Source organism: Vicugna pacos, chromosome 5, assembly GCF_048564905.1.
Source record: "Vicugna pacos chromosome 5, VicPac4, whole genome shotgun sequence".
Lineage (NCBI taxonomy): Eukaryota > Metazoa > Chordata > Mammalia > Artiodactyla > Camelidae > Vicugna > Vicugna pacos.
Window position 1 is genome coordinate 88,543,280 of NC_132991.1, and position 21,028 is coordinate 88,564,307.

Below are 21,028 nucleotides of genomic sequence, written 5' to 3' on the forward strand. Positions count from 1 at the left end.
TGTGAGCAAACATGAGAAGCCCCCTCGGAGAAGCACACAAGTAAAGGACAGGGAGTTCATGGAGATGGAAAGCCTGCTGGAGGAAATGAAAAGAAAAGCATAACAGAGACTACGAAGAGCAGAATGAAAAAAACCCAATTTGTGATCTGGAAGACTAACCCCAGGAATCCTTACAGCACATAGGGAAGAGGCACGAGGAGAAAACGATGGCTGGAAAGACATGGCCTGTGGAAAGACCTGGAGCTCTCTGATCCGTACACGAAGGGCACATGGAGCGATGGAGATGGAGCGGCTGGAGGAAAAGCACTAGTTAAGGAAATAGTGAAAGCAGCACACACGGTGTTGTTTATTTTCACAAGAACCTGTGACAAAGGGAAGGCAAAGGTGAGGATCCTCATTTTACAGGTGGGGGACTCAGGCTCAGACTTGGAGAGAGAATTCCTCATGGCCACCACGCTGTATGAGGTGGAGCTGGCATTGGAATCCAGACATGCTAGCGCTCTTTCCACACCATCAGAAATGCCTCAACAACCACCAGGAAACTACTAGAACTCATCAGTAAGTTCAGTAAACTTGCAGGATGTAAAATTAATATACAGAAATCTGTTGCATTTCTATGCACTAACAATGAACTATCAGAAAGAGAAATTAAGGAAACAATCCCGTTTACCAGCACATCAAAAAGAATAAAATACCTAGGAATAAACCTACCTAAAAAGGTAAAAGACCTATACTATGAAAACTGTTAAGACTGATGAAAGAAATTGAAGATGACAAAAACAGATGGAAAGATATACTGTGTTCTTGAATTGGAAGAATCAATATTGTCAAAAATGACCATATTACCCAAGGCAATCTGTAGATTCAATGCAATTCCCATCAAAATCCCATCTGTCAGTTTTCACAGAACTAGAACAAATAATTTTAAAATTTGTATGGAAACACAAAAGACCCTACAAATAGCCAAATCTTTAATCTCAAAAAAAAAAAAAAAAAAGAAGAGTGGAGCTGGAGGAATCACAGTCTCTGACTTTTAAACTATACTACAAAGCTACATTAATCAAAACAGTATGGTTCTGGCACAAAACCAGACACACAGATCAATGGAACAGAATAGAGAACCCAGAAATAAACCCACCCACTTATGGCCAATTAACCTATGACAAAGGAGGTAAGAATAAACCATAGAGAAAAGACAACACTTATTTTCTATAAGTGGTGCTGGGAAAAGTAGACAGCTACATGTAAAAGAATGAAATTAGAACATTCTCTAACAACATATACAAAAATAAACTCAAAGTTGATTAAAGACCTAAATGTGAGATCAGATATTATAAAACTCTTAGACGAGAACAGGCAGAACACTCCTTGACATAAGCTATTAGGTATGAAATAAGTGACACACATATGTTAACAATATGGGGAATATTTATCATAACTATAAATGGACTATAAACTTAAAAAATTTGTGAATCACTATACTGTACACCTGTAACTTTTATAACACACTACATAGCATCAACCATACTTCAATTAAAAAAAATTAAATGGCATGTATAAAATTATTAAATACATGTTGCATATATATATATAAAAAGAAATGCTTCAACAAGCCTCCACATCATATGACGGATAACAGCACAGAGACACTGCGCTAAGTCATAAGTCACAGCCAGGGTGGAAGTCACAGCCATAAGTGGGGGGGTTTATTTCAGGGCTATGGAGGCAGGAGAAGCTGATCTGATAGACAACTGTCAGTGTCTGTCTGGACTCTTGCCTCCTACTTGTGTTTCCTAAAAAGACCAGGGGGTATTTTTTCAGCGTAAAGAACAAAGAACTTGGGTTGATTTTAGGTCATGTAAGTCTCTTATGCTCTAATTGAATCTGTAAAATGGGCTGAAGAATACCAATTTGAGGATTAAATGGAAAAATGCAGAAGAAAGTGCTTTACCAACTGTAAAGTGATGTACACACAAATTGTTATCAAGGCCTCTGAATATAGTTGTGTGGGATGTGCACTGAGCAAAGACCCCACCTTCGGCCAGCAGTTGGGGTGGAGATGTTGGAGGATGAGGTGGGGGGAAGAGGGGAGGGGGTCCTTATTATATCAGGGACATAATCTCTTTGTACACTTCCTACATTCTTCCGGCAGAGGGCAGCAAAGGGCCTGGTTTCAAGAATCGGCGCTGGCACTCTTTCCTAGTTCACCAAGTTCGTTGTATGGGTAAATGGAGGCCCTGATATTGGTATTCATACTTGATGAGGAAGAATGAATAATGTATTGATTTCGCAGTTAATGAAGCACAGACTGTGAGGCAGAGGAGACACTGAGCAATGAGCAAGACGTACTGACCTCATCTGACTTTCAAGCAGTGAACAGGATGTACACAGATAGTTAATTACACTTGTGATAAATGCTACAGAGAAAAAACACAGGCTCTGTGAAGGCATGTCAGGGAGACCTACTCCTGCTTGCCCGGACAGAGGAGCTTTGTTCAAGGTGAGGCCCGAAGAGGGGGCTGGCTTTGGGGAGGGAGTGTGTGGAGGAGGAAGGAGACACGCTGAGCAGGAAGGAGGGTGAAGCATTAGTGTCAAAGTGACCGATGCTTGGAGTAATCAGGCTGGTGGCAACCAGAAGTGAGGTGCCTGAAAGAGTGGAGAGGACCTAGGAGGAGGGGACAAGGACAGGGCGATGGAAAAGGAGGAGGGGAGGGAGAACGGGGCAGCAGCCCCAGGCCAGGGTCCCAGGAACGTGAGGGTGAAGCTCTGCCTCTCACTTACTCACCCTCTGCAAGAATATTTCTCTGACACCTTGTTGAACTTGAACAGACAACCTTCCCCTTCTTCTCTTCTAGAAAAATAAAACCGCTAATAGTCATTTACAACTAGAAACACGGATTTATATGCTTTATATGTCACTATTTTAAAGTAAGTTTTTCTAGAAGGAGGGTAGAGCTCAGTGGTAGAGTGCGTGCTTAGCATGCATGAGGTCCTGGGCTCAATCCCCACTACCTCAACTAATAAAAAATTTTAAAAAAAAGTTAAAAAATAAAGTCATTTTTTCTGTCTTTCTGTCAATTTGGAGAGACAAGATAGATGTGAATCCTTATTTTAAAAAAATCACATTGATCCCCCTCCCCCCAAAAAAGCAAGCTCAAGGTAATAGAAAGGTTAAAAGTATTACAGAAGACAAATTCTCACAATTTAGTATATATTAAAATAATATGTAACCATATATTATATTAAATGTATATATACTTAATACAAATACTAGAAGTAAATTTAAGAAGCAGCCTTATAAATATTACAGAGAAAGGGCTTTTTAAGGCATAGTACGGGGCATAAAGCAGTGATTTTCAGTGCTGGGTGAATTTGCCCCCTGCGAGATCCTAGATGGCAATGTTAGAAAATCTTTTTATTTGTCAGGCTGGGAAGTAGGTGCTACCGGCATCTAATGGGTGGAAGCCAGGGATGTTGCTAAACATTTTACAGTGCACAGAACAGTCCCCACAGCAAAGGCTTATCTGGCCCCAAATACCAATAGTGCAAAAGCTGAGAAACTCTGGGCATAAGCCATACTGGAAAATGTAAACTGATTGGCCTATCTAAATTAAAAAAAAAAAAGAATCTCTATAGCCAAAAACAGCTCAAGTAAGTTAAAACGTAAAAACAAAATAAGAAAATTGCGATAATAACAAAAGGTTAATTTCCCAACTGATTAAGTAAAAAACAAATAGTCATATGGAAAAAAGGGCAACTATGAATAGGTGATTTTCAAAAGAAAAAGTCTGAAGAAAAATTTATTTAAAAACAGGTGTCTTAGTTAATATAGGCTAGATAATGCCACAGTAATTTATGATCTTCCTGAATCTTGGTGGTTTATTACAGGTGTCAGCAAACTATGGCCCAAGGGCTAAATCAGCCCAATGCCTATACTTGTAATTAACATTTTATTAGAACACAGCCAGGCCTATTTGTTTATTTATTTGTCTCTGTTTTCACGCTACAGTGGTGGTGATAAGTAGTTGTGGTATGGCTGGAAAAGCCCAAACTATTCATTTTCTGACTCTTTCAATAAAAAGTTCTTTGAGCTTTGGCTGAGAAGTGACCCTGTCACCTCCATCAACGTTTCTTCGGCCAAGCCAAGTCACATGGCCATTCCCAAGTCCACAAGGCAGGGGCGTGCACCCTTCTGAGATGTTGGTGGGCACTACGACAACCTCCCGCAGCACGTTTAACCACATGCAGAGTGCGAAGAGCTCAAAGGAAAACACCGGCAGATTATCAGTCTTGACCTTCGTGTTTGACAAACAGAAGAGTCTTGTTATGTCTAGTGTTGGTGAAGACATAAGGAAAAGGGTGTCCACACCATGTTCCTGGGAGTCTAAACTGGCAAGAATTTGATCATCAGCATATGCTAATTTTAAATATGCAAACTCATTGACCAATCTACTTCATTGCTACAAATAAACCATTAAGAAATAATCCAGAGAACGTGTCTACTTCAAGGACTGGTGCCACTCCCATCACCAGATTAACGTGAATCAGAGAGAAGGCCCCAGGTTCCATGGAACAGAGGTAACTCTACTGATAAGAATGTAAACAGTAGACCCTGGGAAGTGGTGACGTGGGGCCACGGGGCACAGCCGAGGTGAACTGCACCCTGAGAACAATTTACTTCTTCCAACAACCACTCCCAGATCAAAGGATCCTTGCTCTGACTTCATCACCGTCCTGCTGTTTACACCCATGCCGGTGCCCTGAGAGACCTTCCGACGGTGAGCGTTCAGATGACAAATTCCATTGTCAGCCTTACCCTCAAGTGTAGGTGTCTGGTCACATTCAGGTCTTGCCTTCTGGGCCCTTATCATGACATATGGGTTTCTAGTTGAATCATCGCTTCTTTGAGTCGCCTGATTCATCACTTGGCGTTCCTCTTGGACTCTGTGTCCAGGTGAGGCTGCCCCTGGGCCCAACAGGAATTTGTGAATAGTTTTCATTGGAGTCACAGCGGACTTCCTCCTCCCCCCCGTAAGTGACCTTCTCGCACTCCCAGTTCCTGCACTTTGAGATCTCTGTCCTCCTAGCCTTACTTTTTTTTTTCTGGCATGAATACTTAATTTTTTTAACACCTTTATTGTGGTATGGTTCCTATACAGTAAACTACACATATTTCAGATTACACTTTGACGAATTTTGATAGATATGTACATCCATGAAACCACCACCACAATCAAGGTAGCTAACATTTCCATCACTCCCCAAGGGGTGCAATTTTCAAATTCCCAATGTATCCCTTCCCATCCCCTTTACACCTGGTAACCCTAAGTTTGTTCTCCATGTCTGTAGCTCCTGGCCTTACTTTCATCTTGCTATTTCTCTATAATTACATCTCTCTTTTCTTGTGGTATCTTTCTTTCTCCACCAGACTTCTGTCTTTCTTCTTCCCCTTCAGCTCCTCTTTCTGACTATGAATTACTTGTGCATCAGTGAGAATCTAAGCTCCGTGAGGACAGGGGTTTTGTCTGTTTTGCTCACTGCTGAGTCCTCAGAACCCAGACATGTGTCTAGCACACACTTTAACTCATTTCATCTTTGTAGAATGAATATATAACAGGTAGCCTGTTTTAGAAAATATTAGAATTACATAGTTTTCATCCTTATAAGTTGCAGTGTCCAGGGTGCCCCACTTATTAAATCAATAAATTTCAGGGACAGGGCAGATGCTGGCTAGAACAGAGAAGAAACCGCTCAGTTGAGATCATTTTAGAGATACTATACAAAATCTTGAAACACAAAAGTTGTTGTTCATGAAAGGGGATTTCTATGTTCCAGAAGTTACCTTTATATACCAACAAGAAAACCTTAGAGGTTTGACTGTCAAGTTTTCCTAGAAGCCACTGGTAGAGAAAACTCAGTATATGACAAGGAGGCGATGGGGCTGGGACCCCAGAGAAAGTGACAAGGAAAGAAGGGTGAGGAAGAAGGTCTGAGTCTTCTCCCAGTCAAACCCCAAGATTGAAGGGTATTGGGAACAAGAAGAAAAATTGGGAGAATTTCCAAAGCAGTGAAACTCATGTCATGATTCATGCTTGCAAGTTGAGAGGAGGTTCCCCACTGAGGGTGCCCCATTCCCCCATAAGGGCTGGGAATCCAAGAGAATCCCCACCAACTGGCACACCGGGAACAAAGAAAAAAGGAGAAAGGAGAGGGGAAGGGCAAGAAGGCGAGAATGCAGAGGAGAAGGAGAAAAGGTGATGAAGACAAAGAGGGATCAAGCAGAGGAGCCAAAAAAATGCAAAGTTGCATAAAGTTTTGTTTCCTCTACTGCAAATAACATAATTTTCACGCATGGAAACAGTGCATGCTAAGCATTGATCCAGGTGGTTCTGAACACTCACAGTGACCACAAATTTAACTTTGGTTTGGGATTAGGAATCTGAATCCTGCCTGCACATTCAGGTTTGCTTTGTCACTTCTTCCTGGCTCTGAACTTGCACTGGACACAGTCCTAATCTCAAAACTGTCTGATGCCTCCTGTCTACCTCCACCCCATTCCTTCCCAATGATAACAGAAAAGAAGTCAGTTGGAACCAACATGGCTTTTCTCTTTTGAAGAGGAGCCCTTGACGGGGTGGCCTAGGGGTCAGAGAAGAGACCATCTGGGTGGTCAGGTGAGGACCCCGCTGAACACGGAGGGCGGGACGACTTCGCTCTTCTTGCTTACCTCTTGGGAGGCTTTTTTTCTGTCTTTTTTTCGAACTGGACCAGCTTTGTATTTTTCTCTTCTTTTCTAAAACAGAAAAGAGAATCATCTCTTGTGGCTATGAATATTGATCTACAAGTTTGAAATGTCAATACTTTTTAAGGAAAATTTCTATCTTCCCACCACTTTTGAAGAGGCAAGAAAACCATGAGACCAATGTGTAAAAAAACCTCCATTTTACTCAGAAATGGAAAAGGGTTGAATAAAGAGGTAACAGAGATATACCAAATTATTAACATTTAAAATACGCAATTTTTCTAGTTAATAACTGGTATTTTTCAAGACTAGAAGGAAATACAGAGACTGTTATAAACCATAGATGTAAGAGAACTTCTTAGCTAAAACTCAAGGCCAAAAACCATAAAGGCAAAAAATGAACAGATTTGTTTAAAAATTTTAAGGGCCCATACTTCAAAAAGCATCTCCACAATATTAAAACAAAAACAAAAACAAAAAAAAGCAGAAGTTCCAATCTATGTAACATTAGAGGGTTAATACCCTTAATAGACAAAACAAAAGGTGAACAGAACACTAGGAAAATGGGCAAAAAGCATAAATGGAAAGCACTAAAAGGGGAGACACAAATGACAAATTTATTTGAAAAGCATCTTCGGACCACCAGTAATCAAAACATGCATTGTCTCGGGGAGGGCAGAGCTCAGCGGTAGAGAGTGTGCTTAGCCTGCAGGAGGTCCTGCGTTCAATCCCCAGTACCTCCGTTTAAAAATGAGTAAATAAATAAACCTAATCAACTCCCCTTCCCAAAAATGAAGGAAAAAAAGAGGAAGAGAAAATCATAAAAAAAAAAATGCATCGTCTGTTTTAATTATGCCCAAACTTTAAAAAAGGTTTCTCAGGTCTAGGTTGATGGAGGATGTAGTTAATGAGCACTCATGTGTTGTTAAAGGAAATGTAAACAATTGTATCTTCTGGAGAAGGGTTTGGTAACACATATGAAATTTCAGATATACAGACTCTAACCAAGTAATTTTGCACTTAGAAATTAATTCTGAGGATATTATTGGACAAGAATGCAAAGATACCAACACACAACATGATTTCTATTTTCATACAAAAATTGGAAACAGCCTAACTTACCACCAATAGCTTATTTTTTAAACAAATTATTAATCATCCAATAATGTACATATGACCAAAAAAAAAAAAAGGAAAATAGATAATGGATAACACTGACACAATGAAAAAAGTGTTTATAGAATAGATATATAGTATGAGCATGTATATTTATGCATAAAAATGTATATATGTAAGAATGTATATACGAATGTATGTGTTTTTGGAAGGTGTAAAAATTAAGTGGGGGAAGCAGATTACATAGGTATTTGACTTTCTGATTAACAACTTTCTGTACTGTTTGCAGATTTTATGAGGAACATTGTATCAGGCAGGACAGCTTCAGCACAAGCAAAACCAGATCTTGGTGGCTTGACAAACAGTGGTGTATTTCTCCATCCTGCGGAGTTCTCTGCAGGATGCGGGGGTCTCCAGGGCAGCTGTCCTCTATGTGTGGTGCTGAGGTGCATCCAGGGCAGCTGTCCTGTATGGGTGGTGCTGAGATCCACGCTGCTCAGCCTTTTGCCACCTCCCTCTTCCACACACTTCTGCAAACAGGGGAAGGGGGTGTGGAGAGCTGAGCAGTGCCTCTTAGATGTTTTGATTCAGGAGTGACACCCATCGCACCAGCTCCTTAGCCAGAACTAATATCATGGCCCTGTCTCTGGCAAGGGGCTGGGAAGTGTAACTTTCTGAGCATCTGGGAAGGGGAGGAGAACCGGAAACAGCAGAGCCCCAGTCTGCCCACCACACAGCGTGCAGGGTGGCTACTGCCGGCTGTTCCTCTTTCCCTGTTCTTCTCTTTTCCTTAATAGTGAAGCCGCTGATTTTGAGCTGGATACCTGCCTGTCCTTCTAGAATAAAGACTACATTATCCAGCCTCTTTGCAGTCAGATGTGGCCATATAACTAGTCCTGGCAGTGAAATGGTGACAGAATTACTAAAGGCAACCTACGGAAAGTGTCCTTCAGTGGAGGCAGCATGCCTCTTCCCTTTGGCTGGAATGTACACTTGAAGTCTGGACCCTAGTGCAGGGAATACCACACACTGAGGATGACGGAGGAACGGCCAGAATGGAACCATGTACGGTGCCAGAATAAACGTGACCACCCACTTCCGTACAGGACAGAGAAATAAGCTCTCTTATTTCAGCCACTATTATGAGGAGGAGGAGGCAGTTTTCCGTCACACGTGGCAAATTAACCTTAATGGCTACAGCATATAGCTTTCATAGTACGAAAAATTTCCTATGTTGAAAAAAATTAAATTACTATTATAAAAAAATACACATTTTTTTTTCTGGCTTGGATGTTTTTTGTAGCCTGAAGGGCAGAACAACCAATAAGAGTAACATCCAATCTACCCTCACAGAGACCAAGTAAGTTCTTTACACTTATGCTTCTCCCCAGGAGATTTCCCCAAAGACAGTTTACTTCCATCTTCCATGGGATTTAGAAGGTAATGAGAAAGAAAGTATTTTTTAAATAAACAATCTTTACATTTTGTGACCACATTCATTTCAGACAATACTGAGTTGGTGAAGCTTTGCCAGAATTGTTTCTATCCCTTTCTTTACAACGGAGAATGACGGCTCAAGAAGAGAGTTCTAGGGACCAAGATGCTAGCCCTGTGCCAGCCAGTCTTTATCCATGGGATCTGGGAAAAACCCACTAATCTCTTACATCTCAAGTTTGACTAAATCTTTTAACCTTCTTCAAGGGTTTTTGTGAAAATAAAATACATTATTCATGATAAAATTAGAAATATACATTGTATGAGTCAGTGTAATGTAGGAAAAACTGCTAAAATGATCATTTGTATTTTAATATGGTCATATTTAATCAATTCTTTGACAATAATTAGATGTTTGTCTTTTGAAAGTCACATCCGTCATGTGGGAGATCTGTGACTGTGTGACACAATGACTGAATTGCCAGCAAGCAGAAGAGCGCTCTGCTTATTCTCTCCTCCAAGGACAGCGGTGGCAACGTGAGTAATGGTAGCGATGGTGAGGAGTGAATGCACGTGCACCATTTTACCAGCACACACCAACAGCAACGCCAGGTGCTTGTGCTCGGTCATAGTATTACGTTCGCATTTTTGGTGAGCTGTTCTCTTCTCAATTTCCCTAGAAAGGTCATATGAGAAACATGGAGGTCGGGCTCTTAGGAAGAAATCTGATGGCTTGGCACTGCAATAAAGTACCGTGAATATACTTGACAGTGATGAGGTAGCCTAAAATCAGTTCTTGGGGGTGAAAAAAAGTGCTCTTTATATGCATAAAGCATAAATAAATATGTTCAGTAAGTAAATGGATATATACTTGTGGTATTGAAATATCCTGAGAGGTGGGGTTCCATGCTCAGAAAAAATGTCTAAATGGGCTCCCTTGGGTAGTGATAATGAAAAAAAATGGCTGAGAAACTGACTCACTGTAAAAGAGCTCTAAATTTGGGCTCCTGGTGACTGCACTCTGAGACTCGAAATCTCTCACCTTTACTGCGCGTGATTCTTGGTGATCCGCTGGGTGGTTCCTGGGGTCTCTTTCCTTCATCTATTTCTGAAATGTCATCACTGATCTCTGAAAAAAAACCAAACATCCGAATCAGATTTCAGTAAATGTCCTCTGGAAAGTCCATGGGAAATCTCCCAGAGACCCAGAGACAACCAGGCACACTGTGGAACTGAAGACTGGAGGTTCCAGGTCTTGCTTGAGCCTCCATGACGCCCTCCTGGGAATGCTTCTACAGCTGGGTCAGTCTGCCACTCAGGAGAGGAGCAGGCCAAGGCTGGTCTGCAGTGGTTCCACTACTAACAAACATGTCCAATGGGGGACAGTCATTTGAGCCCCTGGACCAGAGGTGAATCAATAAACTTTTCATAGTCTGTTGCAATAAAATGTCTTACACTAGACAAAGTGAAGTTGTGAATCCCTGGAGAGTCCCGGAAATCTTTTCAGGAGATCTTGAAGGTCAAAACTGTTTTCACAACAGGACATTCTTTGTCTTTTTGCCTATGTTGACCTCTGCACAGATGGAGCAAGAGTCATGGCAGGTAAAAATTCTTGTGCCTTAGTACAAATCAAAGCAGTATCCTCAAACCTTAGGAGCAGGCATTGCATTCTTCACCACCACTTATTCAATGTGAAAAAAAAAGCCAGTTTCATTTAAGAATGCTCTTGATGAAACAGTTAAAACTATTAATTTTTATTAAATTTCTACCCCTGAGGACACATCTTTTTAATAGTCTATGTGAAAAATTGGGGAGCATATATAAAGCTGTTTGCCGCATCTCGAAGTAACATAGTTGTTTCAAGATGAATACTTGTGTGATTGAATTGTAAGCTCACTGTAAAATTCAGTGACCCAGTATTTCCCAAATGTTTGTGACATTAAAAAATCTGGCATGAGTAGAAGATCTGTTCAAATGTAAGCTAGTGTAAGACATCTTATTGCAACAGAGTAGGAAAAGTTCATTGATATGGTTTCAGACTCTACAATTAACTTTTAAGGAGTGAAGATTACTGCTGCATCCTGCCTGCTGTCTGCCGTCCACGGTGGGGTGTCACTCCAGGATCCTTTTGCTTCAGACATGTAATATCTCCCATCCATTAAACTATTGTTGTCTCAGGAAAAAAAAACAAAAGGAATCTACCCCTTGTTGAGTTTTGGTGTAGTATCCAAAGTGAATATCCACAGATATTTCAAAAGACTGCTAAAATACTTCACCCATTCCAGCTACAGATCTAGATGAGGCTGGATTTCCTTCTTATGCTTCAACCAAAGCAAAGTATTGCAGTTGATTGAACACAGCAGTAGAGATAAGAATCCAGATGTCCTTGATGGTGGGGGTACAGGTGGGGAATAGGTGAAGGGGTTTAAGAGGTACAAATATCCAGTTATAAAATAAATAAGCCAAAGGGATATAATATACAGCAGAAGAAATATGGTTAGCATAGTCTCCCATAATTGTATGGGGACAGATTGTAACTAGACTTGTCATGGTGATCATTTCATGACATATGCAAATGTCAAATCACTATGTAGTAATCTGAAATTAATGTAATATTGTGCATCAACAATATTTAAACTAAAAAAGAAGAAATTTAAAGTAGTTTTAAAAATAGAAAGCAATTGTTAACAGGATACAAATTGATGTTATTAAAAATGTTCCTGCTCAGCTTTCAATATAAAACAATACTAATATATACAAAAATATTAAGGAAGCCCATTGAAAAGATAGTTAATAAATGTTTTTTAAAAAATCCAGCTGTCTTTGATTAAGCTAGACCTTAAAGTTACAAAAATGTAAAATGGTGCCACCTACTCAACTGACTTTTTAATTTGGGAAATATATTTATTTTTCATAAAGATATATTATTTATGATAATAGGTAATTGGCTATTGTTATCTTTAAATGAATTAATACATAAGTATCTTAAACCTATCAGTTTTAATTACTAATAAAGTGCATATAGGTGTATGTAAACAACATAAACCAATACTCTTTGAGGTCTTCAATAATTTTTAGTACTGTAAAGGAGTCTTGAGGCAAAAGTGTTTGAGTGCTGCTGACCTCGTCCACAGCTGAGGTCAGCTATATCCTGTGAATACAGCTGTTTCTGCACAAAAACCTCTCATACGCAACAGATCCTTGCTTCTTCTTTTCTGTCACACCTCACTGTCTTTCTCTGCACCTCTTGTACCACTGACGTTACATCTCTACCTAATGCTGTGTGGGCTGCCGGAGAGACCCTCCCACACTGAGCATTCAAATGGCAGATTCTGTCATGCGCCTGACCCTCTGGTTTAGGTGTCTGGGCACATTTGGTCCTTGTCTCCTGGACTCTTGTCATGACCTTTGAGTTTCTGGTTGAGTCGACCTTCCTTTGAGTTGCCTGATCCATCTCTGGGAGCCTCTCTTGAAGTCCATGTCCAGGTGACGCTACTTCTGGGACAAACAGCGATTTGTGAAGAGTTTTCTGTAGGGTCCCAGTGGCCTTCCTCCTCCCCTTAATAGTAACCTTTTTTCTCAGGCCCCCAGTCTCCACACTTTGAGATCTCTGATCCCCTGTGCCTCACGTTTCTCCTGTTATTTCTCTGTAATTATGTTTTTTTTTCTGTGTGCACCTTTCTTCCCTTCCCCCTCCAAACTCTGTTAAAATCAACCACACAGAGTTGAGGGACTCCCAGAGCAGTGAGGCTTATTTCCTAACTCATAGCTTGTGCCCCCTGATGCCACGTCCAAGTAAACACGGCCAGATGGTCTGTTTCAGCAGGGGAGGAGTCTTGTAAAGCACGTTTCCAGGTTCCCTAGGCCTGTGTGGTGCGGGAGACAGGAGAGATCCAAGGGTCCTGGGTGCCTCGAGTGGGGAAAGTGCAAGGGATCAAAAAGTCGAGAAGCCAGGGCCCTGCAGGGAAGGGTAAGGCTGAGACCCAGAGCATTTCCAACGCCAAGACGTGAGGAAAGGCGGGGACGATTAGCATTAGGGTTCTCTCCTCCCAAGGATCTGGATACCTTTCTTTTGCAAATGAATTTTATATTTATAAATATTTATATTATTAATATTATATATATACATATTATAAATATGTGATTTACATCTTTGGGCCATATTTTGTAATGAGTCCCAAACTGGCAAACTGTGGGGAAATTAGGTTTCCTTGAGTTCTCAGCTCTTCCATACAAAGCCCTACCCTCCTGAGATGTGGACATGTATACAGTGTAAGGATAGGGACTGCTTGCTTTCACCCCCTCCAGAAACAGTTAACTTTTCATGTACCATGAAAACGCGATCGGCACCTGGTTAATTGCTTTCTAAAAAGGTCATAGAATTTCTCATCTTCTGACATGGCCAAATGGTTACAGCCAGCGATGGGTTCCCAGAGTACCAGGAATACTGGAACTCTCTCTCCCTAGGTATTTCTGTTCCAAAAAGGATGAAGCCCAGAACTTGGGAACTTCTTGAGTAAAAGCTGGAGGTGCCTGGGGTTTCTCTGCCTCTTGGAAAGAAGCATTTACATTTTCTGAAATTGGGGTGAGGACTCAGGATCTTTTCAATCTCATCTCAAAGCAGCAACAACAAAAAAATTTTTTCTCTCCTTTCAGGAGGGGAGGAGGATGTTGCCCTTGTCCTGTGGATAAACAGAAAATTCATCATTCTTTCTCTCTTATCTATGGGATACAACCTGCCAGTCACACAGGAAGAATCCACCAGCTCTCTTCTCATGCCTCTGGGTCTGTGTGTATGTGGGATAAATGCTGTACTGTTGAGCTGGTTGTGAATATTAATAAAGAATTCTTTCCCCTGACCCAGGTGCCTTTCTGTTTCTGTAGTATTCATATTTATATATATAAAGAGCATCATTCCACAAGGGGTGGAGGTAATATCTCAGAGCCTCACAGCTCTTGACAAAGCACATACCTGATACGAGTGCACAGATGGTTAGCACAAATCTTGAGATGAACAGGTCAAAAAGTGAATTATAAAAATTTCCCTCCAATACATTTGCATACTCTCACATTAATGGGACCACCATTTACCCAGCTATTTAAGCCAGAAATTGAAGAGCAAGCTTTGATTTCTCTCTCTCATTCTCAGCTTCTAATTCATTCACTGTCTTGTCAATTCTGCCTCCAAATTGATCTTGAATAGGCCCCCTTCTCTCCACCTCCCCTGCCAGATCTGAATTCAGGCTACTATTTACTCTCATGGCATCTGTCCCCCAAATGGTTGCCTTATTTCCATTCTTTTCTATTTCCAACTCATTCTTCACATAGAACAAACATTGGAGATGTCACTTCACTGATTAGAGGCCCATCTTCAATGGCTCCCTGCTGCATTTAGAATAAAATTCTACTTCCCACACCTTGGCTTACAAGCATGCGCTGTCTTTAGCCTCTGGTCTCCTCTTGTGTTCTCATCTTACCTCTTGGGACACTTTTTTTCTGGCGTCTCCTTTTTGGAGTTGACCAGATATTTCTTTTTCTTTTCTTTCCTAAAAAAGAATGGATACAGATCATCTTTTATACCTACAAACATAGGCCTACCAACCTTATATATCAACAATTTTAAGCTTTTACTCTTGGTCTTCAAAACCATAGTGGCTAGGAGGTCATTGGCGACCTTAGGTGATGCTAAAATCCTGAAGTGGCAGAGGAGAGAGTGGTGTGAAGAAATGGAGACAACAGGTTTAGGTAACTCATTTCTGGAAGTTTGGTTGTGAAGTGGAGGGGAGAGCTATGAAGTGAGATGAGAATCAAGAGAAAGTTCCTCTTCTGAGCTGTGGTAGGCTTGAGCACTGGCTGAATGCAGATCTTTGAGAGAGGGAGATGCTGAATTCTCAAGAGAGAAGGCATCATGGATGTTGTCAGAAGAGGTGGAAGGATTTCCTTGGTGAGAAAGAGGAAGGGGGCAGATGCAGTTGGGGTTTGCAGGATGGAAGTAGGAAGTGAAGGATGTTTTTCTATGAAATAGAAGGTCAGCTATATGCCTCTCCCCAGCAGTGCCTGATTTCAGATGCAATGTGCAGTAAGCAGTTAACAGTTTTCTTCAAGACCTGCCGGAGAGTTCTAGGAAAAGACACAGAGGCAAGGCAGGTCATGATGTCAGCAGTAAGTGACTGAAAGATGGATGTTGGACTCTGAACTGGCAAGAAGGGTTGAGAAGAAAGGCAGGTGGTGGATTGGAAAAAGGAAAGACCAGTGGACTGGGCATTGAAGTGAGACTGAAGGACAGCTGCAAATAAGGCAGAAATCAGGGAGGGATATTTCTGGATTCATTTTTATAGACTGGGCTGAGGAGGAGCGATCAGAAGTTGAGTGATAGCTGTAGAAGGAGCAAACTTCAAGCATCAAGTGTCAAGAAAAGGAAACCTTAATTACTGGGAAGTTGAGCCAGTTTTAAATGATAAGAAGGCCTGTGGTTTGCCTTTGGGTTCAGGAGGCTAAGAATGGATGGTGAAAAAGTCATAGACAGGAGGAGATAAAGGGTTTGAGAGGTCAAAAGATTGGATGGGCCTGTTAGCCACGTGTACCTTGAAAGTGTCCAAGATGTGGTAGGGCTTGAAGTGACAGGAAAACTGTAAGTCAGCCTTGAGGTCTGCCAGGGGGTGACGGGCAAGTCAGTGGGTGATGAATTGAGAGTGAGCACTTCACTTGAATGGTTAAGCCTCAAACGAGAGGATGGTGAGCAAAGAGCTGGGTGGGGCAGTGGGGAGCAATGGATGGACATCGAACCTGCCCTCTGCCATGAGGTTAGTGGTAGCAGAGAACAGGCAGCCTTGCCTTAAGAGGAAGAAGATCCTCCCAAGGAACCAACTTTCAGTTAGAGAGGAAGGTACAACTAACCCTCCAAGAAGCCGTACGTATATGAGACCTTGATGCTTTCAGAACAGGCAATTCCAATGAGGCACATTTCAGTGGCTCTAAATGCCTTCTTGTTTCCCTGTAATTTTCATGAAGGCCTTCAAGGAAGACGCAGTGCACAGGCATTGTAGAAATAAACAATATTGAGCATTATGACTGTAATCATGTAGTGGGTGCTTCTGATATGATCAGAAAACCAGAAAGCAGCTCCCAAATTCACCCTCCTGACATCTGCAGGAGGGAGGCAATCCTTACCTTTCTTGTTGGAAGGTGTCCCGGCTGCCTCTTGGAGCTCCTTTGGTTCACTCGGTTCAGAAGAATCATCTCTTGCCACTGACAAAAGAAACAGAATTCATTTCAGGCTCAGAATGGGCTGGAGAGAAAGTTTAGAGGGAGACCAGTGGGCGGACCAGAAGGGTGGAGAGCGTGTGTAGCACAGGTCTGGGATCCGCCAGCCCGCAGGGTTCCCTGGCTCTGCCTTGGTTTGATCAACTTGTGGTTATTGCTACCTGTGTGACTATCACAGTGAACTGGGGAACAGTTGCCCCACAGAGGAGGGCTCGGTTTGAGTCGTTTAGAGAGCTTGCCCTTACTTAATGGCAGAGAAGCGCAAGGGCTCTCAGCTGCCCGGGGTGAGTGGTGACCTTGAATTTTGGTGGCCACAATGAGGGTGAATGTGTTCACCATACAAAAAGTCTATGCTACTGTTTAGATGTCTGTGAATGGAGATGTTAAAACTGCTGTTATCTGTGATCACTTCATCTTGAGAAGTTGTAAAGGAGGTTAAGTGCCTTATGTATTTCTGAATACAAGGACTGACGAAGGAAGCAGGAGCTGGCCTGAACTTGCCAGCATTTGTCAACAGCAAGAATACACAAAGTTCTGCTAGCCTTTGCTGCACTAAGAAAGACTGAAGGATTTGAAGCCATAACAAATAAAGGCCCATCTCACAAAAGGCAGTCACCTTCTTGGGTACACATGCTGGGTGATCCATCTTGAGTTCTAGCTAACTGAGGCTGCTGCCAAGCAGTCATTAGACCTTTTAAATCATTTGTTGCCTTTCAAGTCATTTAAATTATATCTACCCTTAAAAATCCAAACGATATAGAATGATGAGGGATGACCATGGAAATTCCCCACAGTCAGGGTCGGGGCTGGGAAACAGGGCCATTCACGTCTCAGGTACTGATTCAGTGTTAGGGTCATGCAGAGTTTTTGTTCGCTTTGAAGGAGCAGTTTTGAGCTTTACCTTACTGAAGTGGCCTCAGAGAGTGGCCTGCCCCGACTCAGACCCTGGACCTTTCCCGCCCCCGGTTCCTGCCACAACCCCTCCTGGCTGATGAACGTTCTCCCTTTGCAGACCCCTTAGTGGTGTTTGGAGTCCAGGAGTGGAGGGTACTAGTGGGGCTCCTGAGTCTGGCCCTCGGTGCCCCCTCCCAGGCCACCCTTCCCAGACCCATCTCCCTCGCCCTCCCCAGGGACTCTGTCTCCCTTCAGGAGTTTGGGTCTGTCCAAGCTCCCGAGGGCGGGGTGAGTTGAGGGAACCTGGGTCAAGACAGTGATGGAGAGCGAAAAGGAGGGCCCTGTGCCTGGAAGATCTGAATGGCTTCTCTACCTGGTAGATGCGAAAGCTAAGGTGAGCCTAACTCGTCCAAGATTATCTGGCACGAGGTCTGAGGGGGTGCAGGGCATCTCCTGAGTGTCTTCTTTGTCTTTTATTTGGGAGATCAGGATGTCAGTGGACACTGAACTGAAGAAGAAGAGGAATTTCAGATACCAAGACCCACAAGCAGGGACCAGAGGTAAGAGGAGAAAGAAGAATCTATCCCAACCAGTAAAATTGATGGGCCAACCGAACACCAAGGCCCCAAGACAGGGTAGAGGAGGGGAGTGAACAGTCATTTCATTGCTAATTTAATAATGGTACTTATTTCTTCTGAAAATCTAGAAGATGGACCCTTCCATGGTTATCAGCTTCGTGGTTATGTCAACTTAACTTGGATGGTATTTTTAAATGAGTGGAGAAAACATCTGGACCCAAGAGGGCCCTTTATTCTCAGTACTGGAGAATTGGATCAGAGTCCATGATACCACTTTTTACAGTGGCCAATAATATTTCTCAGCTACACTTAATACAATTGAAGTAGTTTAGATGGATGGTTAGGGGAGATGAATGACACAATTTTAGAAGCTAAATTAGATTCGGTAGACCTTTCAGCATTTTATCATCTTTTCTAATAATTTCAAAAATGTTGCTTGTAGACTCTAAACTGTAGAAACATGAATATGGTTGAAATTGAGAGTTTCCTGTAATCAGTCGGGTTGAGGATGTGTGTGTTGCACCAGTTACTTGTCAAGTCAGAACCGTGTGTTTTGAGTGTTGGTTTGACTGGGCTGCTGGACATCACAGCATCAAATTGGCTGAGATGGCATCCCTGACAAGAGGTCCTGAGCCAAGTCGGCGCATCAGTCCCCTCACTGTTTCTTTATCCTTGTCACACCCAGTTCTTTTTCCTGGGGCTCCTGCCACAGCCCTCTTGGTTTGCAGGTGTGTGTTCTCCCTTCACAGCCACCTTGAGCTGGACAAGTCAGCCCTGAGCAGCATTACCCTGCACGGGGCCAAGGGAGTGTGGGCAGGTTTTGTGAATTTTCTTCGCTTACTAGGGATGTTAAGTTATCATTGGTCATTGAAGAGAAGAAGCAAAAAATCACAGGTTTCAGGGACAGGGTGTCAGGGAGGAGAGTAAATGGTAAAAGCGCCAGGAGCAGACAGAGTACCAAGAGCCAGGGAGAAGGCTGGGCTGTCCTAAGGGTGGGAAGCAGGTGTTCTGGGCACTAGGCCCATGGCAGCACCCACAATCCTGCTTGGAAAGGGCTGTGGATGGTAGTGGGTGCACAGGAAGGGGCATATCAACCAAAAGATGGGAGGTTCCAGACACGGCCACCAGCGCCCCAGGCTGGGCATGCACAGGTGTTGGACAGGGTCTGTTTCTCACCTGGAGTGAGTCTTCCTTCCTCGATGACTCCAGAGAGAGACACAGCAAGGCCAGCAGGGCTGGGCGGCTCGTTCAGGATCTCAGCACTGCGCTGGGCGGGTGCCTTGGGCTCACTGACACTGGGTGCACAGGATGGGCAGCTCGGTGCGGGGTGCTGGCAGGCGGGCAGCAGTGGCAACAGGGTCTGCAGGGAGCACTTTCTTGATGGGTTGGCTGATGCTTCGAGGGGAATCTCCCTGATTCTGCTCTGCCCTCCATGGGAAGTGACAACTGGAGTTGACGAAGGAGCACGCGTCAGTACCCTGGAGCCTCGGAATGTTCTGGGGAAGGGGATTTCTTTAAACTTGCTGTTCTATAGGACGGAGGCATGGAGTTATTCACTCCCTCACAGGTGCCTAGAACTGATTCCTCATCACTGTTGTCCATTTGCAGCCCCTATTGATTTTCTTTATTTGATTTGGGCATTTGGTGCTGTAACCACTGCTTCTAACTGTGAGCTGACACTGAAGGGGTCTCACTCATAAGTTGGGTTTGACTCTGTACCCAAGGATTTAATTTTCTTTAAAAGTTTTTTTTTTTTTTGGTGGGGGGTGGTGATTAGGTTTATTTATTTATTCTTGAAGGAGGTACTGGGGATTGAACCAAGAACCTTATGCATGCTGAGCATGCGCTCTACCACTTGAGCTATACCCTCCCCACAAAAGATACTTATTGTTATCCACTCCTGTCCACTTCTCTTCCTCTCCGGCAATCCTAGTCGTTCCGCCAGACTGGGTGTCTGTCACTTTATGCATTTCCCTAGAAACTGTCTGGTAGGCTAAACTGTACAGTTTCCCCAAATTCATGGAACAAGTAAGACAGAAACATTTGTGTACTCTACAAATTCATCTTATAGAATCGGGGCCAAGAGACTACTTTTCCTGCCACACCCGTAAGAGAGTAGGGTCCATCCTTTCCAAACAGAAAGTGGGCAGTTAAAGTGCATATTCCCAAAGGCATAAAACCAACCCAAACTTCTAGCATAGCAACTTCTCTCGTGCTTCTATAGCCCCAAAGATTTCAAGAAGTCTCATACCTCTTTCAAAGCTCTTAAGTGTCATCATCAGGTTGGGGTATTCACGCAGGTTAATTTGGCTGAACAGCAGCTCCAGAAATGACAGATTAAAGGTGGTCTGCAGTTTGGTTAGAATGTTGTACACTACTCTGGATACAGGGACCAGATTTCCACAGGCTTCCAGAGATTCCTTAATCAATGAAATGAAAGATTATTATAAATGACTACAAAATGGAATGGAGGTTTATTATACATTCCTGGTTTTCTAAACTGCAAGAAAGCGATTTTGTCCTCTTAAAGAATTTAATGCAACATGTATAGTCAAATTCTCCAACCCAGAGAAATCTCAGTTCCACATGTTTGCTTTTGAAGCTTTACATATATTTGAATGGTTAGTCACAGGAATAATTTAGCCTTCTTGAAAACAAGTCCTTTTGTTAACCTTATTTTAGGTACATTTGAGAGAAGAGAGAAATTTTAAGGAAGGAAAGTGGAGTCAAAGGCTGCAACTGTGTAATTAATTCACTAAGGCTCCGGGCAGGGCTCTTCAACAATGGGCTTCACAGTGACAGTTTGGTGGATTGCTTGTTAGCCTCTGCTCTCTCTTTCCCTCTCTCTTGGACTTGAACTGGCCTAAATGGGAAATCATCCAGAGAAATCCTCTTGATGAGAGGATGGCTAAAAGGAGAAACACAGCAGGAGAGAAGTGACTGCAAAATACTTACTGGTCACCTGCCAGGCTCAGTAAGCTAGTCTTGGGTACCTAGCAGT

At 42.6% G+C, this 21,028-nt stretch overlaps 1 protein-coding gene and 1 long non-coding RNA gene across 4 annotated transcripts in view; one reads left to right on the plus strand and one right to left on the minus strand.

The window, feature by feature from the left end:
* The window catches only part of SP110 (SP110 nuclear body protein), a 38,289-nt gene that overhangs the window by 14,806 nt on the left and 2,455 nt on the right, over window positions 1–21,028 (minus strand). For 2 of the 3 annotated variants that reach the window (XM_072961839.1, XM_072961840.1), the window contains exons 3-11: window positions 20,279–20,447; window positions 19,204–19,473; window positions 16,463–16,540; window positions 14,770–14,838; window positions 12,641–12,790; window positions 10,335–10,421; window positions 6,728–6,793; window positions 4,817–4,966; window positions 2,786–2,851 (exon numbers count right to left, since the gene is read on the minus strand). In XM_072961839.1, the coding sequence (XP_072817940.1) occupies window positions 2,786–2,851; window positions 4,817–4,966; window positions 6,728–6,793; window positions 10,335–10,421; window positions 12,641–12,790; window positions 14,770–14,838; window positions 16,463–16,540; window positions 19,204–19,473; window positions 20,279–20,447 (1,105 nt within the window). The remainder of the gene's footprint in view (window positions 1–2,785; window positions 2,852–4,816; window positions 4,967–6,727; window positions 6,794–10,334; window positions 10,422–12,640; window positions 12,791–14,769; window positions 14,839–16,462; window positions 16,541–19,203; window positions 19,474–20,278; window positions 20,448–21,028) is intronic. The other variant, XM_072961841.1, reaches the window with a different exon arrangement.
* LOC140696498 (uncharacterized) lies at window positions 986–14,111 on the plus strand. The gene is made up of 3 exons (XR_012072934.1): window positions 986–2,500; window positions 9,722–9,829; window positions 13,949–14,111. It is a non-coding gene; the product is annotated as an uncharacterized lncRNA (long non-coding RNA).